This window comes from Anarhichas minor, unplaced genomic scaffold (assembly GCF_050575085.1).
Source record: "Anarhichas minor isolate MPS153535 unplaced genomic scaffold, ASM5057508v1 ptg000137l, whole genome shotgun sequence".
Taxonomy (NCBI): Eukaryota; Metazoa; Chordata; class Actinopteri; order Perciformes; family Anarhichadidae; genus Anarhichas; species Anarhichas minor.
This window is the reverse complement of record NW_027466583.1, coordinates 415,343-430,681: the sequence shown is the minus strand read 5'-3', so window position 1 is coordinate 430,681 and position 15,339 is coordinate 415,343. Positions and strand designations below refer to the sequence as shown.

General features: G+C 46.3%; 2 protein-coding genes across 8 annotated transcripts; both read left to right on the top strand.

Annotated features, from left to right (window-relative positions):
* The first annotated feature begins 101 nt into the window (after positions 1–101).
* Positions 102–7,925, top strand: mogat3a (monoacylglycerol O-acyltransferase 3a). 4 transcript variants are annotated; one of them, XM_076084997.1, is made up of 9 exons: positions 172–538; positions 1,415–1,593; positions 1,681–1,741; positions 1,781–2,179; positions 4,512–4,642; positions 5,411–5,454; positions 5,809–5,899; positions 7,322–7,430; positions 7,609–7,925. In XM_076084997.1, exons 1-9 carry the CDS (start codon positions 445–447, stop codon positions 7,761–7,763), a joined length of 1,263 nt encoding a protein of 420 aa, XP_075941112.1. In that variant the 5' UTR covers positions 172–444; the 3' UTR covers positions 7,764–7,925. The 4 variants fall into 4 exon arrangements, with proteins under 4 accessions (XP_075941115.1, XP_075941112.1, XP_075941113.1 ...); XM_076084998.1 differs by having other exon boundaries at positions 184–538; positions 1,985–2,179; XM_076084999.1 differs by having other exon boundaries at positions 192–538; positions 2,036–2,179.
* A 271-nt stretch (positions 7,926–8,196) lies between these two features.
* Positions 8,197–15,071, top strand: tsc22d4 (TSC22 domain family member 4). Of its 4 annotated transcripts, none has more exons than XM_076085004.1 (6): positions 8,197–8,211; positions 9,812–10,251; positions 10,993–11,088; positions 11,243–11,970; positions 12,053–12,186; positions 13,934–14,188. In XM_076085004.1, the coding sequence occupies exons 4-6, from the start codon at positions 11,305–11,307 to the stop codon at positions 14,043–14,045; spliced, it is 912 nt and encodes a 303-aa protein (XP_075941119.1). In that variant the 5' UTR covers positions 8,197–8,211; positions 9,812–10,251; positions 10,993–11,088; positions 11,243–11,304; the 3' UTR covers positions 14,046–14,188. The 4 variants fall into 4 exon arrangements, with proteins under 4 accessions (XP_075941119.1, XP_075941118.1, XP_075941117.1 ...); XM_076085003.1 differs by lacking the exons at positions 8,197–8,211; positions 13,934–14,188 and adding exons at positions 14,533–14,586; positions 14,693–15,071 and having other exon boundaries at positions 12,053–12,175; XM_076085002.1 differs by lacking the exons at positions 8,197–8,211; positions 13,934–14,188 and adding exons at positions 14,538–14,586; positions 14,693–15,071.
* Positions 15,072–15,339: the final 268 nt, after the last annotated feature.

Genomic DNA, 15,339 nt, shown 5'->3' with positions numbered 1-15,339 from the left:
GAATGATTCATATTATATATATTATTATATTATATCACATATTATACATTTAAAATAAATATAATATGATCAGGATCTGATTTTATATTTAAAATACTTTATTTACTTTAACGTCATCTCCTCGTGTCCATGTCCGTGCACGCGCCGGACTCCAGGCTCGCTCCCGACAAGGTTTCGCCATGAGCTCTGATTGGCCGAGAGGATTCCACCCAGACGGTAGGGTCAGGTACGCATGCGCAGTAGCGGAGGGAGGGGGAGCGTGTTTGTAAAGTTGTGTAGTTTAGTTTAGAGTCCGACTGAAGAAAAGATTAGAAACGTTTATGTGCTAGAGGACTCCTCAACGGACAGGCAGACAGACAGACAGACAGAGAAACCCTGACATCCAGGTAGAGACACCGGGAGGTCGCAGCGCTCCACGCCGGCCCGAGGAGCCTCATCGCCGGCATGAAGGTGGAGTTCGCCCCGCTGAACGTCCCGGTGCGGAGGAGGCTGCAGACCGCTGCGACGCTGCAGTGGGTCTTCTCCTTCCTGGCTCTAGGTAACGTGAACCTGTCTGCCTGACCTCCCGTCTGTCGCTCAATAACACTATTATTAGCATAATGATTCCACTCTGCTTCATGTGTTAAAGCTGCATTGTCTCTAGTGTCCACCAGGGGGCGACTCCTCTGGTTGTATAGAAGTCTATGAGAAAATGACTCTACTTCTCTCTTGATTTATTACCTCAGTAAACATTGTAAACATGAGTTTATGGTCTCAATCTCTAGTTTCAAGTCTTCTTCAATACAGCATGATGTTCATTTAGTACATTATGGTCCATTTAGAGTCACACAGACCATAAAGCAGGGGATGCTTTAGGGCGGGGCTGCACGGTGATTGACAGGTCTCTACATCACTCCTCAGTCCAGATATGGTCACTTCCTGTTTACTGGTTGCAAAAAAAAACCAAGATGGCGACGTCCTCTTGTTATAGTCGATGGTTCTAACCACATCTACCGCCATTAAAACAGGAAGTGATCTGAACTCCTCCATGTAGTTACTGTAGACTGATGCTAGAGGCAGAAGGAAAAGAGGTCTGTGATTGGTTCTTCCTCATCACATGACCTGCAGTTTATAAAGTTCAGCTCGTCTTCATCACTGAAGGCCTCCTGTCATCTCTTCTGTTAGACTGTGACTCACATCTCGAAACATGTAGTGCTCCTGTATTCTGACATTTAGGGTAAACTCAGTCAAACAGCTAGTAGAAGGATTCAGTGGGACTACTTCCTGTTTTCAGAATAAGGTTTAGACTAAAATGTATAATCAATAGGCTGTCTGTCTGACCGCCTGTCTGTCTCTCAGCTCAGTGCTGTCTGTCTGACCGCCTGTCTGTCTCTCAGCTCAGTGCTGTCTGTCTGACCGCCTGTCTGTCTCTCAGCTCAGTGCTGTCTAGCTGCCTTCGTGCTCTTGGCTCTCTCTGATTGGTGGATCGTGGCCCTGCTGTATGCTGGTTGGCTGTGGCTGGACTGGGACACGCCCACCTGTGGAGGTCGCAGGTCACAGTGGGTCAGAAGCTGGGGCATCTGGGAGTTCTTCAGGGACTACTTCCCTCTGACGGTGAGTATATATATATATATATATTATTATTATTATTTACTAATTATTGATTATTCATTATTATTAATTATGATTTTTTGTCTCCAGCTCATTAAAACTGTCGATTTGGATCCAAAGAAAAACTACATCTTTGGATTTCATCCACATGGTGAGAACCTGTCTGTCTGTCTGTCTGTCTGTCTCTCAGGTGTGCCGGTAGCTGTGTTGACCTGTCTCGCTCTACCTGTCTGTCCCTCAGGTGTGCCGGTAGCTGTGTTGACCTGTCTCGCTCTACCTGTCTGTCCCTCAGGTGTGCCGGTAGCTGTGTTGACCTGTCTCGCTCTACCTGTCTGTCCCTCAGGTGTGCCGGTAGCTGTGTTGACCTGTCTCGCTCTACCTGTCTGTCCCTCAGGTGTGCCGGTAGCTGTGTTGACCTGTCTCGCTCTACCTGTCTGTCCCTCAGGTGTGCTGGTAGCTGGGGCCTTTGGTAACTTCTGTACGGAGGCGACAGGTTTCTCTCGTCTGTTTCCTGGACTCAGGTCTCACCTTCTGATGCTGCCGTTCTGGTTCAGAGTTCCTCTCTTCAGAGATTACATCATGTATGGAGGTAAACACCTGTCTGTCTTTCATCATGTGTGGAGGTAAACACCTGTCTGTCTCTCATCATGTGTGGAGGTAAACACCTGTCTGTCTCTCATCATGTGTGGAGGTAAACACCTGTCTGTCTCTCATCATGTGTGGAGGTAAACACCTGTCTGTCTCTCATCATGTGTGGAGGTAAACACCTGTCTGTCTCTCTGTCTGCCTGTGTGTCTCAGAGACAGACCAACATGTTGGTGGTTTTCAGTATTAATATTATTGTTGTCATTAATACTAATACTATTAAATAGTAACAGCAGATGAAATAGATGTAGACCAGAACAGAAGAGGTTGAGGTCTGAAGGAGGTTCTGGAGGACCTGTCTGTCTCTCAGCTCTTTGTACATCTGAGTAAACTCTGTTACAGGTCAGAGCAGGAGGAGGCAGAACGCTGCTCTCTGATTGGCTGAGAGAGCAGGAGGAGGCAGAACGCTGCTCTGTGATTGGCTGAGAGAAGTGTCATAGGGTTCAGTGTCATCATTGATCCTCAGAGTGACGCCTCTGTGCTCTCTGATCTGTGGTGATGGGTTCAGGTTCGTCCAGGTTGATAATTGAAGATGCTTAAATAGAAACAACCAGCCGACATCACAGCGCTCCATTAAAGGGCTTTTGTAACAAAGAGCTTCAGCAGCTCGTTGTCAGAGCAGCCGGCTCAGATAGCTTCTTAGTCAGGATGATCTCACCCACAGCACTGTGTAGAGAGGAGACGTATATCTCAAGCTCGTTCTGCACATACCTTACTGTTAACACATGAATACTGTCTAATATATTGAAGGCTCTTGCTCAGTGTGCTAGATGATCACCAGAGAGGTCAGCTCCTGAAGATGTCGGTCCTTCTCCTTCACTTCTGATCTCGAAGAAATAGAATAAAACATCAGAATGGTGGAGCAGGTCCTCGTGTTCAGAGTCAACATCAGAGAGGAACACCTGAACTGCTCTGTGGTGCTCAAGTTATGTGTTTCACCACAGTGTTCATCACATCAGGCACACAGAGGACTTCTTGGTGTTATATGTATATACCAGTGGTGGGCCGTCAGGGCCTTCTCTGCTGGCCTAGACACAATCACCAAGTTATATCTATTTTATAATTTAATAATGTTTCTTATACACTACATGTATTATAATATTGTCCCATCATCTTATGTCCTCATTGCACAGCTCCTGTCTTCCTCAGTTGCTCTGCTTCCAGTGCAGCTTGTTTTAAGTAGAGCTTTTATCCAATCAGATCTCACCTCTGTGTCTCTAGGTAAGAACAGAGGCAGAGGCCTGCAGACTCACACGTGCATCCATGTGCAGTTTAAGTGAATGGAGACGATATTGTTGATTGTCATCGTGTTCAACCAATCAGATCTTTAGTTTGACATGTTGGGCGTATTCTTTGACGTGTCAGAGCTGCTAGCTGGCCTACAAGTACGTCAGCATTACGTGCAGCTCAGTATTCAGGTGCAGCTCTGCAGTGAGAACGAAACGTAAAGAAGCCATCAGAGGCTTAGTCGGAGTAGTGAGAGTTCAAATTGAAAGATATGGAAGAAGTTATGACATGTTTTGCATTTAGCTTGGTGTAGTTTATTATTATTTTACCTGCTTTGTTTTTTTAACACTCAATGGCTGAAGGAGGAGAAACAGATTAGTGAGTTGGGATTTAACCGGATTAAACTCTTAGTCAACAAATAAAGGAGGATGGAGTTTGTCTTTAAGTCAACTGTGTTTGTTTCTTTACATCTAATATCTGATTGGCCCTCCAGTGTGTAGCAGAATGTGTGTTCCGCTGTTGTTTTCCCGTTAAGCTAGTTAGCGTAGCCTCCCATAACATGTGCGGTGCCTCAGCTGTTTTTTGTTGTTTTTTTTGTTCCGGGTTCAGAGGTCACAGCCCGTTGTCTCCTACGTGAGCGCAGGAAACATTATATTTCCCACAATTTAAGCTTCTGCATTTTCCACGCGCTAGTATTATTATTCTAACGTATTGTTCAGTTCGTAAGCCTCGTACCGACGGTTTAATACGAACACGTGTGTTCAGCTGCAGGACAGCAGTGAAGGCCAGGTATAACATGCACGGCCCGCCACTGTGTTATATATATATATATATATATATATATATATATATAAATTCTTGGTGGATGATACGGTGCATTTTAACAGCCTCACCTCTGCTCTGTCATAGCTGGAGCCCCATCCGTTAACTCCACACAGCTTGTCCCATTTAGTCCCATTTAGTCCCATCTTGTCAATTGGTTTAGAGTCACCTGTGTCTGTCAGGCCTGGTGTCTGTCTTTATAAACCTGTCTGTCACCCGTCTGTCAGGCCTGGTGTCCAGCAGTAAGTCCAGCCTGTCTCACCTCGTCAGTCGTCCCTCAGGAGGTAACGTGGCTGTCATCGCGGTGGGCGGAGCTCCAGAGGCTCTGGACGCTCGACCCGGAGCTTTAACACTTCAGGTTTTATCATCAATTCATCATCACGTCTTTCTGATGCTGCGTTCACAACAAACATGACAGACAGACAGAGAGAGAGACAGATAGAGAGACAGAAAGAGGGAGAGACAGAGAGACAGAAAGAGGGAGAGACAGAGAGAGAGAGAGAGAGACAGAAAGACGGACAGGTAACATGTTACACTTAGCCTCGTGCTAACATACTTAGCCTCATTCTAACGTACTTAGCGTCGTGCTAACAGACTTAGTCTCATTCTAACGTACTTAGCCTTGTGCTAACATATTGACGTACTGATTCCTGCATTGTTATCCTGTGAAAACGAGTCTCGAGCGTCACGTAACACCCAAGCTTGTGTAAAATATATTTTGTGTAAAATATTTTAGCTCATTAGCTAAAGAAAGGCCTTTTAGAAATATTCTGGTCAATAAACGTCAAAACAGTTAAATCGTGATGTTTCCTCTGATAACGTGAAATAAAAATGTTCTCTATTTATCACTAATTTAAAATGCACAAACTAGTTGTTACATAGGGATGAATTGTTATTAAATATTTACAGCCACTAAGTGCAGGTGGAACTGTTGTGTAGCTAACTGAGGCTAACGTTAGCATGCTAGTGTCTGAAGAGTAAATGTCCCATCAACACATCAGTTAGCTGAGCATGTTCACGATATATTCCCCTCTCATTACAGACAGGATGACTGTGGATATATTCATATTCATATATTCCAGTTTCATGTGGTCGTTCACTGAACATGCATTTGTTTTTGTTTCAGGTTCTAAACAGGAAGGGCTTCATTAAACTGGCTCTCAAACACGGGTGGGTGGAGCTTGTGAAGGGGCGGTGCTCTGAGGGGTGGAGCTTCAAACATGACACTGACTGTGTGTGTGTGCGTGCGTGTGTGTCTCTGTCTGTGTGTGTGTGTCTTTGTGTGTGTGTGTGTCTCTGTCTGTATGAGCGTGTGTGTGTGTGTGTCTGTCTGTGTGTGTGTGTGTCTTTGTGTGTGTGTGTGTCTCTGTCTGTGTGTGTGTCTCTCTGCCTGTGTGTCTTTGTCTGTGTGTGTCTTTGTCTGTGTGTGTCTTTGTCTGTGTGTGTCTCTGTCTGTGTGTGAGCGTGTGTGTGTGTGTGTGTGTCTGTGTGTGTGTGTGTGTGTGTGTGTGTGTGTGTGTACAGAGCTCAGCTGGTTCCCGTCTTTTCTTTTGGAGAGAACGAGCTCTTTGATCAGATGGAGAACCCCAGCGGTTCTCCTCTGAGGAAGCTGCAGGTCAGTAATACCAGTATTATTAATACCAGTATTATTAATAGTCATAGAATATATAGAAGTATTTTGACCAGTGGTGGGCCGTCGGGGCCTGCAAGGCCTTCTCTGCTGGCCTGAACAGAATCACAAAGTTATATCTATTTTATAATTTAATAATGTTTCATAAATACACTACATGTATTATAATATTTTTCCCATCATCTCATTTTGTCATTGCACAGCTACTGTCTTCCTCAGTTGCTCTGCTTCCAGTGCAGCTTGTTTTAAGTGTGTTGTTTTAAGTGTCTGGTGTTCAATCGCCCCAAGTTCTCCCACACAACTTCTCTTCTCCGTTCTCTACACTGGCTCCCTGTAAGAGCTCGTATCCAGTGTAAGACTCTGGTGCTAGCCTACAGGGCAGTGAAGGGAACAGCTCCTTCCTATCTCCAGGCCACGGTCAAGCCCTACCCCCCCCGCCCGACCACTTCGCTCTGCTGCCTCGGGGCGATCGGTTGCCCCGTCGCTCAGAGGTCCCTGCGGTCGATCGACCCGGTCGCGGCTGTTTTCTGTCCTGGCCCCACAGTGGTGGAATGAACTCCCCACTGACATCAGGACAGCAGAGTCGCTGCCCATCTTTCATCAGGCTGAAGACTCACCTCTTCAAGAAGGCCTACCCTGAGCCTTCCACTCACCACTTATTGTTTTCATATTAGTTTGTGGCACTTATTGTATTAGTTTGTTTCTGCACTGTACGTTGGCTCTGGTTTATGCTCTTAGATGCTTGTTTAAAGGACATGCACTTATGACTTCTGGTGACTAGTTGTTCTCTCGAAAACCAATGTTGAATACACTTATTGTAAGTCGCTTTGGATAAAAGCGTCTGCTAAATGACTGTAATGTAATGTACCGAACGGTTTAATACGAACATGTGTGTTCAGCTGCAGGACAGCAGTGAAGGCCCAGGTATAACATGCACGGCCCGCCACTGGTTAAATAAGTCTGAATATAGAGGATTTTGTTGTATATAATACAAATGTATTTATATATATATATATATATATATCTCGCCCAAAGTTCTCCCACACAACTTCCCTTCTCCGTTCTCTACACTGGCTCCCTGTAGGATCATCCAGTGTAAGACTCTGGTGCTAGCCTACAGGGCAGTGAAGGGAACAGCTCCTTCCTATCTCCAGGCCACGGTCAAGCCCTACACCCCCGCCGACCACTTCGCTCTGCTGCCTCGGGGCGATCGGTTGCCCCGTCGCTCAGAGGTCCTGCGGTCGATCGACCCGGTCGCGGCTGTTTCCTGTCCTGGCCCCACAGTGGTGGAATGAACTCCCCACTGACGTCAGGACAGCAGAGTCGCTGCCCATTTGTGTTTTATATATATATAGATATATAGATATATAGATATATATATATAGATATGTTATCCTGTGTTCACAGAACCGGTTGCAAAGCATTATGGGAGTAGCGATGCCTCTGTTTCATGCCAGAGGAGTTTTCCAGTACAGCTTTGGACTGATGCCGTACAGGAAGCCCATCCACACCGTCGGTATGACTGATGTATTAATATAGTTATTACAATATAATATAATTCAATATCATATACATAAATAGTCTCACATTAACGTCTCAGGATTTGTTGTGTGTTATTGTTGTGTGTAGTTGTATTTGTTGTTGTTGTTGTTGTTGTTGTTCCTTCATGTCACTAACACCCTCCTTGTGTTCAGTGGGAAAGCCGATCCCAGTGGTCCAGACTCCGAGTCCCAGCTGTGAGGACATCGAGTGTCTTCATCAACGTTACCTTCAGAATCTGACAGAACTGTTTGAACAACACAAACACAACTATGGTCTAGAGGAACAACAACATCTGACCTTCATCTGACCTTCATATAAATGTTGGGAAGCGTCTGCAGGAAACCATCTGAACCCAGATCTGTAGAGCTGTGAGGCAGCAACAACAACAGCTTTGTGTTTTTACACTTTAATGAAAACAATGTTCACAAAGTGTTTTACATTCACAATAAATAAGCAACACAAATCTAAACTTTGTTAAAGTGTTTTTACAAGAGATTTAAAAGATGAAACTGATTTGGCTACAATAACAAGACAACAACAACAATAACAAGACAAGACAACAATAAAAAACACAATATACCAATAACAATAAAAACAACAAAATAACACAACAGTAACAACACAATAATAACAACACAACAATAAAAACAACAACACAACAACTAACAAAAATGATGTCAATGAAATATGTATTTCACAATTGGAATTGCAGGAGGGACAGCGCCCAGAATGGATACTTACTGCTGGTGGTGGAGGTGAAGGAGGAGATGATGGAGGAGGTAGAGGTGGTGGAGGAGGTAGAGGTGGTGAAGGAGGTAGAGGTGGTGAAGGAGGTAGAGGTGATGGAGGAGGTAGAGGTGGTGGAGGAGGTAGAGGTGGTGAAGGATGTAGAGGTGGTGGAGGAGGTAGAGGTGGTGAAGGAGGTAGAGGTGATGGAGGAGTTAGAGGTGATGGAGGAGGTAGAGGTGGTGAACGGGGTAGAGGAGATGGAGGAGGTAGAGGTGGTGAAGGAGGTAGAGGTGGTGGAGGAGGTAGATGTGGTGATGGAGGAGGTAGAGGTGGTGGTGGAGGAGGTAGAGGTGGTGAAGGAAGTAGAGGTGGTGAAGGAAGTAGAGGTGATGAAGGAGGTAGAGGTGATGGAGGAGGTAGAGGTGGTGAAGGAGGTAGAGGTGATGGAGGAGGTAGAGGTGGTGAAGGAGGTAGAGGTGATGGAGGAGTTAGAGGTGATGGAGGAGGTAGAGGTGATGAAGGAGGTAGAGGTGATGGAGGAGGTAGAGGTGGTGAAGGAGGTAGAGGTGATGGAGGAGGTAGAGGTGGTGAAGGGGGTAGAGGTGATGGAGGAGGTAGAGGTGGTGAAGGAGGTAGAGGTGATGGAGGAGGTAGAGGTGGTGAAGGAGGTAGAGGTGATGGAGGAAGTAGAGGTGGTGAAGGAAGTAGAGGTGATGAAGGAGGTAGAGGTGATGGAGGAGGTAGAGGTGATGAAGGAGGTAGAGGTGATGGAGGAGGTAGAGGTGATGGAGGAGGTAGAGGTGATGAAGGAGGTAGAGGTGATGGAGGAGGTAGAGGTGGTGAAGGAGGTAGAGGTGATGGAGGAGGTAGAGGTGGTGAAGGAGGTAGAGGTGATGGAGGAGTTAGAGGTGATGGAGGAGGTAGAGGTGGTGAACGGGGTAGAGGAGATGGAGGAGGTAGAGATGATGAAGGAGGTAGAGGTGATGGAGGAGGTAGAGGTGGTGAAGGAAGTAGAGGTGATGAAGGAGGTAGAGGTGATGGAGGAGGTAGAGGTGGTGAAGGAGGTAGAGGTGATGGAGGAGGTAGAGGTGGTGAAGGAGGTAGAGGTGATGGAGGAGTTAGAGGTGATGGAGGAGGTAGAGGTGGTGAACGGGGTAGAGGAGATGGAGGAGGTATAGATGATTAAGGAGGTAGAGGTGATGGAGGAGGTAGACTTGGTGAAGGAGGTAGAGGTGATGGAGGAGGTAGAGGTGGTGAAGGAAGTAGAGATGATGAAGGAGGTAGAGGTGATGGAGGAGGTAGAGGTGCTGAAGGAGGTAGAGGTGATTGAGGAGGTAGAGGTGGTGATGGAGGAGGTAGAGGTGGTGGAGGAGGTAGAGGTGATGGAGGTTTATCAGACTGACTGCATTAACTTCTACAGCTTGTTCTGCAGTAAACAAACAGCCACAAGATCTACAATCAAAGAGAAGAAACATTCTGAAGATATAAATATAAACTCTTTGTTCATTAAAGTAAATTTAACATGAGGATCTATGATTTAAATAATATAGATTTAGATTTAATAAAACAGCCGTTAAATCTGTTAAAAATGAGCTTCCTCCTCTTCCTCCCTCTCTGTCTTCACAGCGCAGGCGCCTCCCTGTCGGACGCACACGCGCTTCGCTTGTTCACGCGCCAGTCCCGTCGCTTCCAGTCTGTTTGAGTAACACGCGCAGATTAGTGAGAGGAGGATGAGGAGCAGTGAGGAAGAGGAAGAGTCTGTTTAAAGAAGAAGAGACTGGATCTTTAAAACACCAGAAGAAGAATCAGATCAGTAGAAGAAGAAGTCTGATGAGTTCCTCTTCAAACTTTTTTCTCTGTTAAACTCTGCGCGCGCACCAATGCGCATGCGCTCTCCACAGCTGTTTTGTTTTTTTCTCCCTCGGTGCACAATGGACCGATTGTGTCACCGGACCCGGCCGTGACGTCACTGGCCGGACGGGACCGGAGCCAAAGGGAGGCGCGCGGCCGCTTAACGAGTTCACGACCAGGAGAGGCGGGAGCGAGCTTCAGCTGGGTACATGAACGTGAGTGTTTGTTTACAACGATGACGTCAGAGAGCTTGTTGTTTGTAACAAAATGCATACTTATATATATATATATATATATATATATATATATATATATATATATATATATGTATATATGTATAATTATATATGTGTATATATACACATATATAATTACATACAAATACTCAGAGTACAAGTGAAGTACAGAGCAGTACATATTCAGACTGACTCTGATTATGGTTTCAACTGTTAAGATCCTGCAGAACCTGAACTGAACACACACACACACACACGTACACACACACACACAGACACACACAAGTACACACATACACAGACACACACACACAGACACACACGTACACACGTACACACACAGACACGCACACACGTGTACACACACACAGACATACACACGTACACACACACGTACACACACACAGACATACACACACACGTACACACACACAGACATACACACACACGTACACACATACACAGACACGCACAAACACACGCACACACACATACACACACCCTCACAAACATAGACACACGTTAATCCAGGTTGTGCAACAGTCACAGAAGGAGTGATTCAGAGGAAACAGGAAACAGAAGAAGAAGAACATGAGTCTGAGACAGAGAGAGAGAGACAGAGAGAGACAGACAGAGAGACAGTGAGAGAGAGAGACAGGATGTGTGGTGAGACAGTTCATGACGTTAACCTGCATGTATCTGTGTTTGTATCTCTGCTAGTTGATGTTGGTTATGGGGACATGAATCCACTCACACTGTATTATCTTGAGGACTATTTGGGGACCTCAGAGTTCAGACCAGGTTCCAGATCACGAGGTTGGTTCATTAAGACTTCACTCTATCATTGTGTTCAGCTCTGCTCAGCGTACAGTCATTCACTTCAACTGCTTTCAGCACTTTTACTCCAACTCAAGTCAATAAAATGTCCTCATAAGTCATGTTAACAAGTTTATTTATCTTTGTGTTTCAGTGATTTTGTAGTGTGTGTGTGTGTGTGTGTGTGTGCGCGCGTGCGTGAGTGTGTGAGTGAGGATGAGCGGTGGTAAAAAGAGGAGTGGCTTCCAAATCACCAGCGTGACCTCAGACTTCAACCAAACTCCAGCCGGCCAATCGGCTCCCAGCGTGGTCCTGACCGTCCTCCAATCAGCAGCCGCCTCCTGCATTCCTCAAGGAAGCTCCTCCCAGCCGACCACGCCCTCTCTGAAGAGGAAATACATCTCCCATGATGCCTTTGGGCAGGGGGCGGGGTCTTCCTCCAGGTTCCGGGTGGTGAGGCTGGTGGTGGGCGGGGCGAGTGGTGGTGGGCGTGGCCAGCCGTACAGCCGCGGCCGATGGAGTTGCACCGACTTTATGGAGCAACAGGAAGGGGCGGGGTTTAGGCGGGTAATGGACACCATGAGACACGCCCACTCGCTGGAGTCCTTGGAGATCATTGGCCGGGACATAGACAGAGGCGGAGTCTACTCCCATGACACCGCCCATCTTTCGGCTCAGCCAATCAGAGGAAAGGAGGGGGCGGGTCTTATACAGCGCAGCGGGCCATCGTCACCAACGCACCAAGAACCAATCAACATCCGGCTCCTGGACTGGAGAGAGCCAATAGGAGCTCAGGGTTCTGACTCCACCCCTCTACCTCTTTTGACCCGCCCACGAATCATCCCTCCTCCGCTCCGATTGGACGTGGACTCTTCAGGACGGGTAACGACGCGTTTCTATTGGATGACATGAGCAGCTTTAATGTGTCTTCTTACCCACTCACCTGTCTGTCTCTCTGTGTTAGTCTGTCTTCAGGCTGTCTCACTCTCAACCAAGCTCTCCCCCCGCTGGATCGTACCATCCCACTCTGACCCGCCTTCGGACTCCAGCGACCTTCAGTCTGGACCAAACCATCTTCAACCTGCCGGGGGACACAAGGTAGCTTTCTGTTGTTCTATGAACCGATTAGTAGGAAATAAAAACTAGTGTTCTGCTGGAGGAGGCGGGGATCGAACCACCGACCCTCCGGTTCATAAACAGTGACTCAGGAGTTCATTAGAGATGTTAGATGAGGTCCAAACACGTTAATGTTCCTGAACTGAAGCTAATAGCTGACCTACATACACACACACAGACACACACACTCACACACAGACACACACACACACACACATACATATACACACAAAAAAATTATAATACATGTCGTGTATTTGTGAAAAATGTTTAAATTATAAAATAGCTCTAACTTTGTGGTTCTGTTCAGGCCAGCAGAGAAGACTTAGCTGGTCCTGACGGCCACCACAGGAGAACATGAGACACACTGGTTTTAAACTGTCCGTGGGAAGAATTAACCTCCAAGAGACTCTTCATTCTTGTTAAAGACTATGGTCTCTCTGGCCTGGTCTCTGTGGTCTCTCTGGTCTCTGTGGTCTCTCTGGTCTGGTCTCTCTGGTCTCTCTGGTCTGGTCTCTCTGGTCTCTCTGGTCTGGTCTCTCTGGTCTCTCTGGTCTCTCTGGTCTGGTCTCTCTGGTCTCTCTGGTCTGGTCTCTCTGGTCTCTCTCTCTGGTCTCTCTGGTCTGGTCTCTCTGGTCGGGTCTCTCTGGTCTCTCTGGTCTCTCTCTGGTCTCTCTGGTCTGGTCTCTCTGGTCTCTCTGGTGTCTCTAGTCTCTGACCACTTTTCTCTCTTTGGAGATCATCTTGTGAAATAACTTCTCTGACTCATGTAATTATTTTCCTGCTGTTCGTCCTCTCTCCTCGTCTCTCCCCGGTGTATGTCCCGGTGTGTGAACATCTCACTGGAGTCAGGAAACGTGTCAGAATACTCATATTTGATTGGCTGAGCTGCATCATGTGATGTGATTTACAACGCATTGGTTGGCGTGTTTCCTGCACCGCTGAACAAGTGCCGTAACGGCTGAAAAAGCTGGAAAAGGAATTATTTAAAAAACAAATATTACTATTAAATGTTTATTATTATTAACTTCTTTGATAGTAACTTAATGATTTCTGAGTAAACATTTTAATTATTTTCTGATATATAAATTATTTTTATATGAATGTTTTCTGCTGTATTAATACTTAATATCTGACGATAACGTTCTACAACAGTCAGTTTAAACCAGTGAACAACGAATGAACTCGTGGATCAATGAAGCTTTTTGTTCTCACTCTGAGTGGGCGGGAGCAGAACGTCATTGCAGTGTTTCTATTGGCTGTGACAGTGAGTGGGCGGGGGCTGGAATGAGACAGCAGTCAATCAGAGAACAGAGAGTGAGTGTGTGTGGGAGAGAACCTGATGACTCTCACTTGTCTAGAATTCTAGTTTGAAGTCAACATCTGGACGTCTTGAGACAGCTGCTGCTGATTGGACGGGGTCTTAAATATGGACCAATGAGCTCACAGAGAAATAGCCAATCACAGGGGACCATAACGGAGGACCAGGGACAATAACAAGGGACAACAAAGTCTCTGGACTTTAACCGGGGACATTATATTGAATCATATTTGAATCAGCTCCTAAGTGGTCAATCTGAACTGTGATTGGTCGATAGGTTTCTGCAGTAGCTGAGCTCTTATTGGTCGGTCATGTCTGACGGTGGGCTGTGATTGTTTGGAGATGTTTCCGGGTCAATGGCGGCCGTCTTCTCCCCTCGCTGACTCTGCCCCCTTTCCTCGTCCTCAGCGGCGTCCTCCTTCGACCGCGCCCCTCCCGCTCAGGACTCTGCAGGTTGTTGCTAAGCAACCTGAGACAACCGTTGTCTTACGAGATCAGAGGAAGGTCAGAGGTCAGGTGACGGGTTTCAGGGAGTCCTGGCCGACGACCTCGCTGACCCCCCCCTCCTGGGGTCGGCCAGTCACGGAGGCCAAAACTACCGACCGACCACGAGCTCACGTGACCCCAGTGGCTCCACACCCTCATTGGTCGGTCCCTGTCAGGGCACCGGTCAGGGGGCGGGGCTCTGAAGCCACCATGATGTCACTGCTGCTGCTCTGCCACAGGTAGCCTGACTTTGTTCAGGTGGTTTGGGTCTCTGCAGGCCCTGTTCTACTTGTGTCGTGGTCTACTTGTGTCGTGGTCTACTTGTGTCGTGTTCTACTTGTGCCCTGTTCTACTTGTGTCGTGTTCTACTCGTGTCGTGGTCTACTCGTGTCGTGTTCTACTCGTGTCGTGGTCTACTCGTGTCGTGGTCTACTTGTGTCGTGTTCTACTTTTGTCGTGGTCTACTTGTGTCGTCTGTCTCTCACCTGTCTGTCTCTCACCTGTCTGTCTCTGTGTCTCACAGCAGCTCCAGTAGCAGTCTGGTCGCCATCGACAACAAAATTGAGGCGGCGATGGTGAGTTTGATTTTTGTAGTTTTAATGTATAAACTATTTATTAACGTGTATATAAACTGTGTGTGTGTGTGTGTGTGTGTGTGTGTGTGTGTGTGTGTGTGTGTAGGACCTGGTGAAGAATCACCTGATGCTGGCGGTCAGAGAGGAGGTGGAGCTTCTGAGGGAACAAATCAGAGAGCTGCAAGAAAAGAACCAACAGCTGGAGAGAGAGAACCACATCCTGAGAACACTCACACAAAGTACGCACAGTACACACAACACCTAACACACACAGTACACAGAGTACACACAATATACTCAATACACACAACACACTCACCTGAGAGCGTTGTCGTGATAATCAGACTAATGAGGAGCCTGGTAACCATGACAACAGGATTGTTTGTATCAGCTGAGATGTTCTGTATGAAGATGATGATGATGATGAAGATGATGAAGAAGATGATAGACGGTAGAATCTAATAAATTAATAAAGCCTAACTACAGATTTGTTTTGGTTTTGTTGTTCTGAAGACGTTCTGTAAAGAACTCTTGTATTTCACTACATTAAAGTACTGCTACTTTAAATACATTTTACTACATTAAAGTACTGCTACTTTAAATACATTTCACTACATTAAAGTACTGCTACTTTAAATACAATTTACTACATTAACAGTACTGTTACTTTAAATATTTTACTACATTAAAGTACTGCTACTTTAAATACATTTTACTACATTAACAGTAGTTACTTTAAATACATTTCACTAC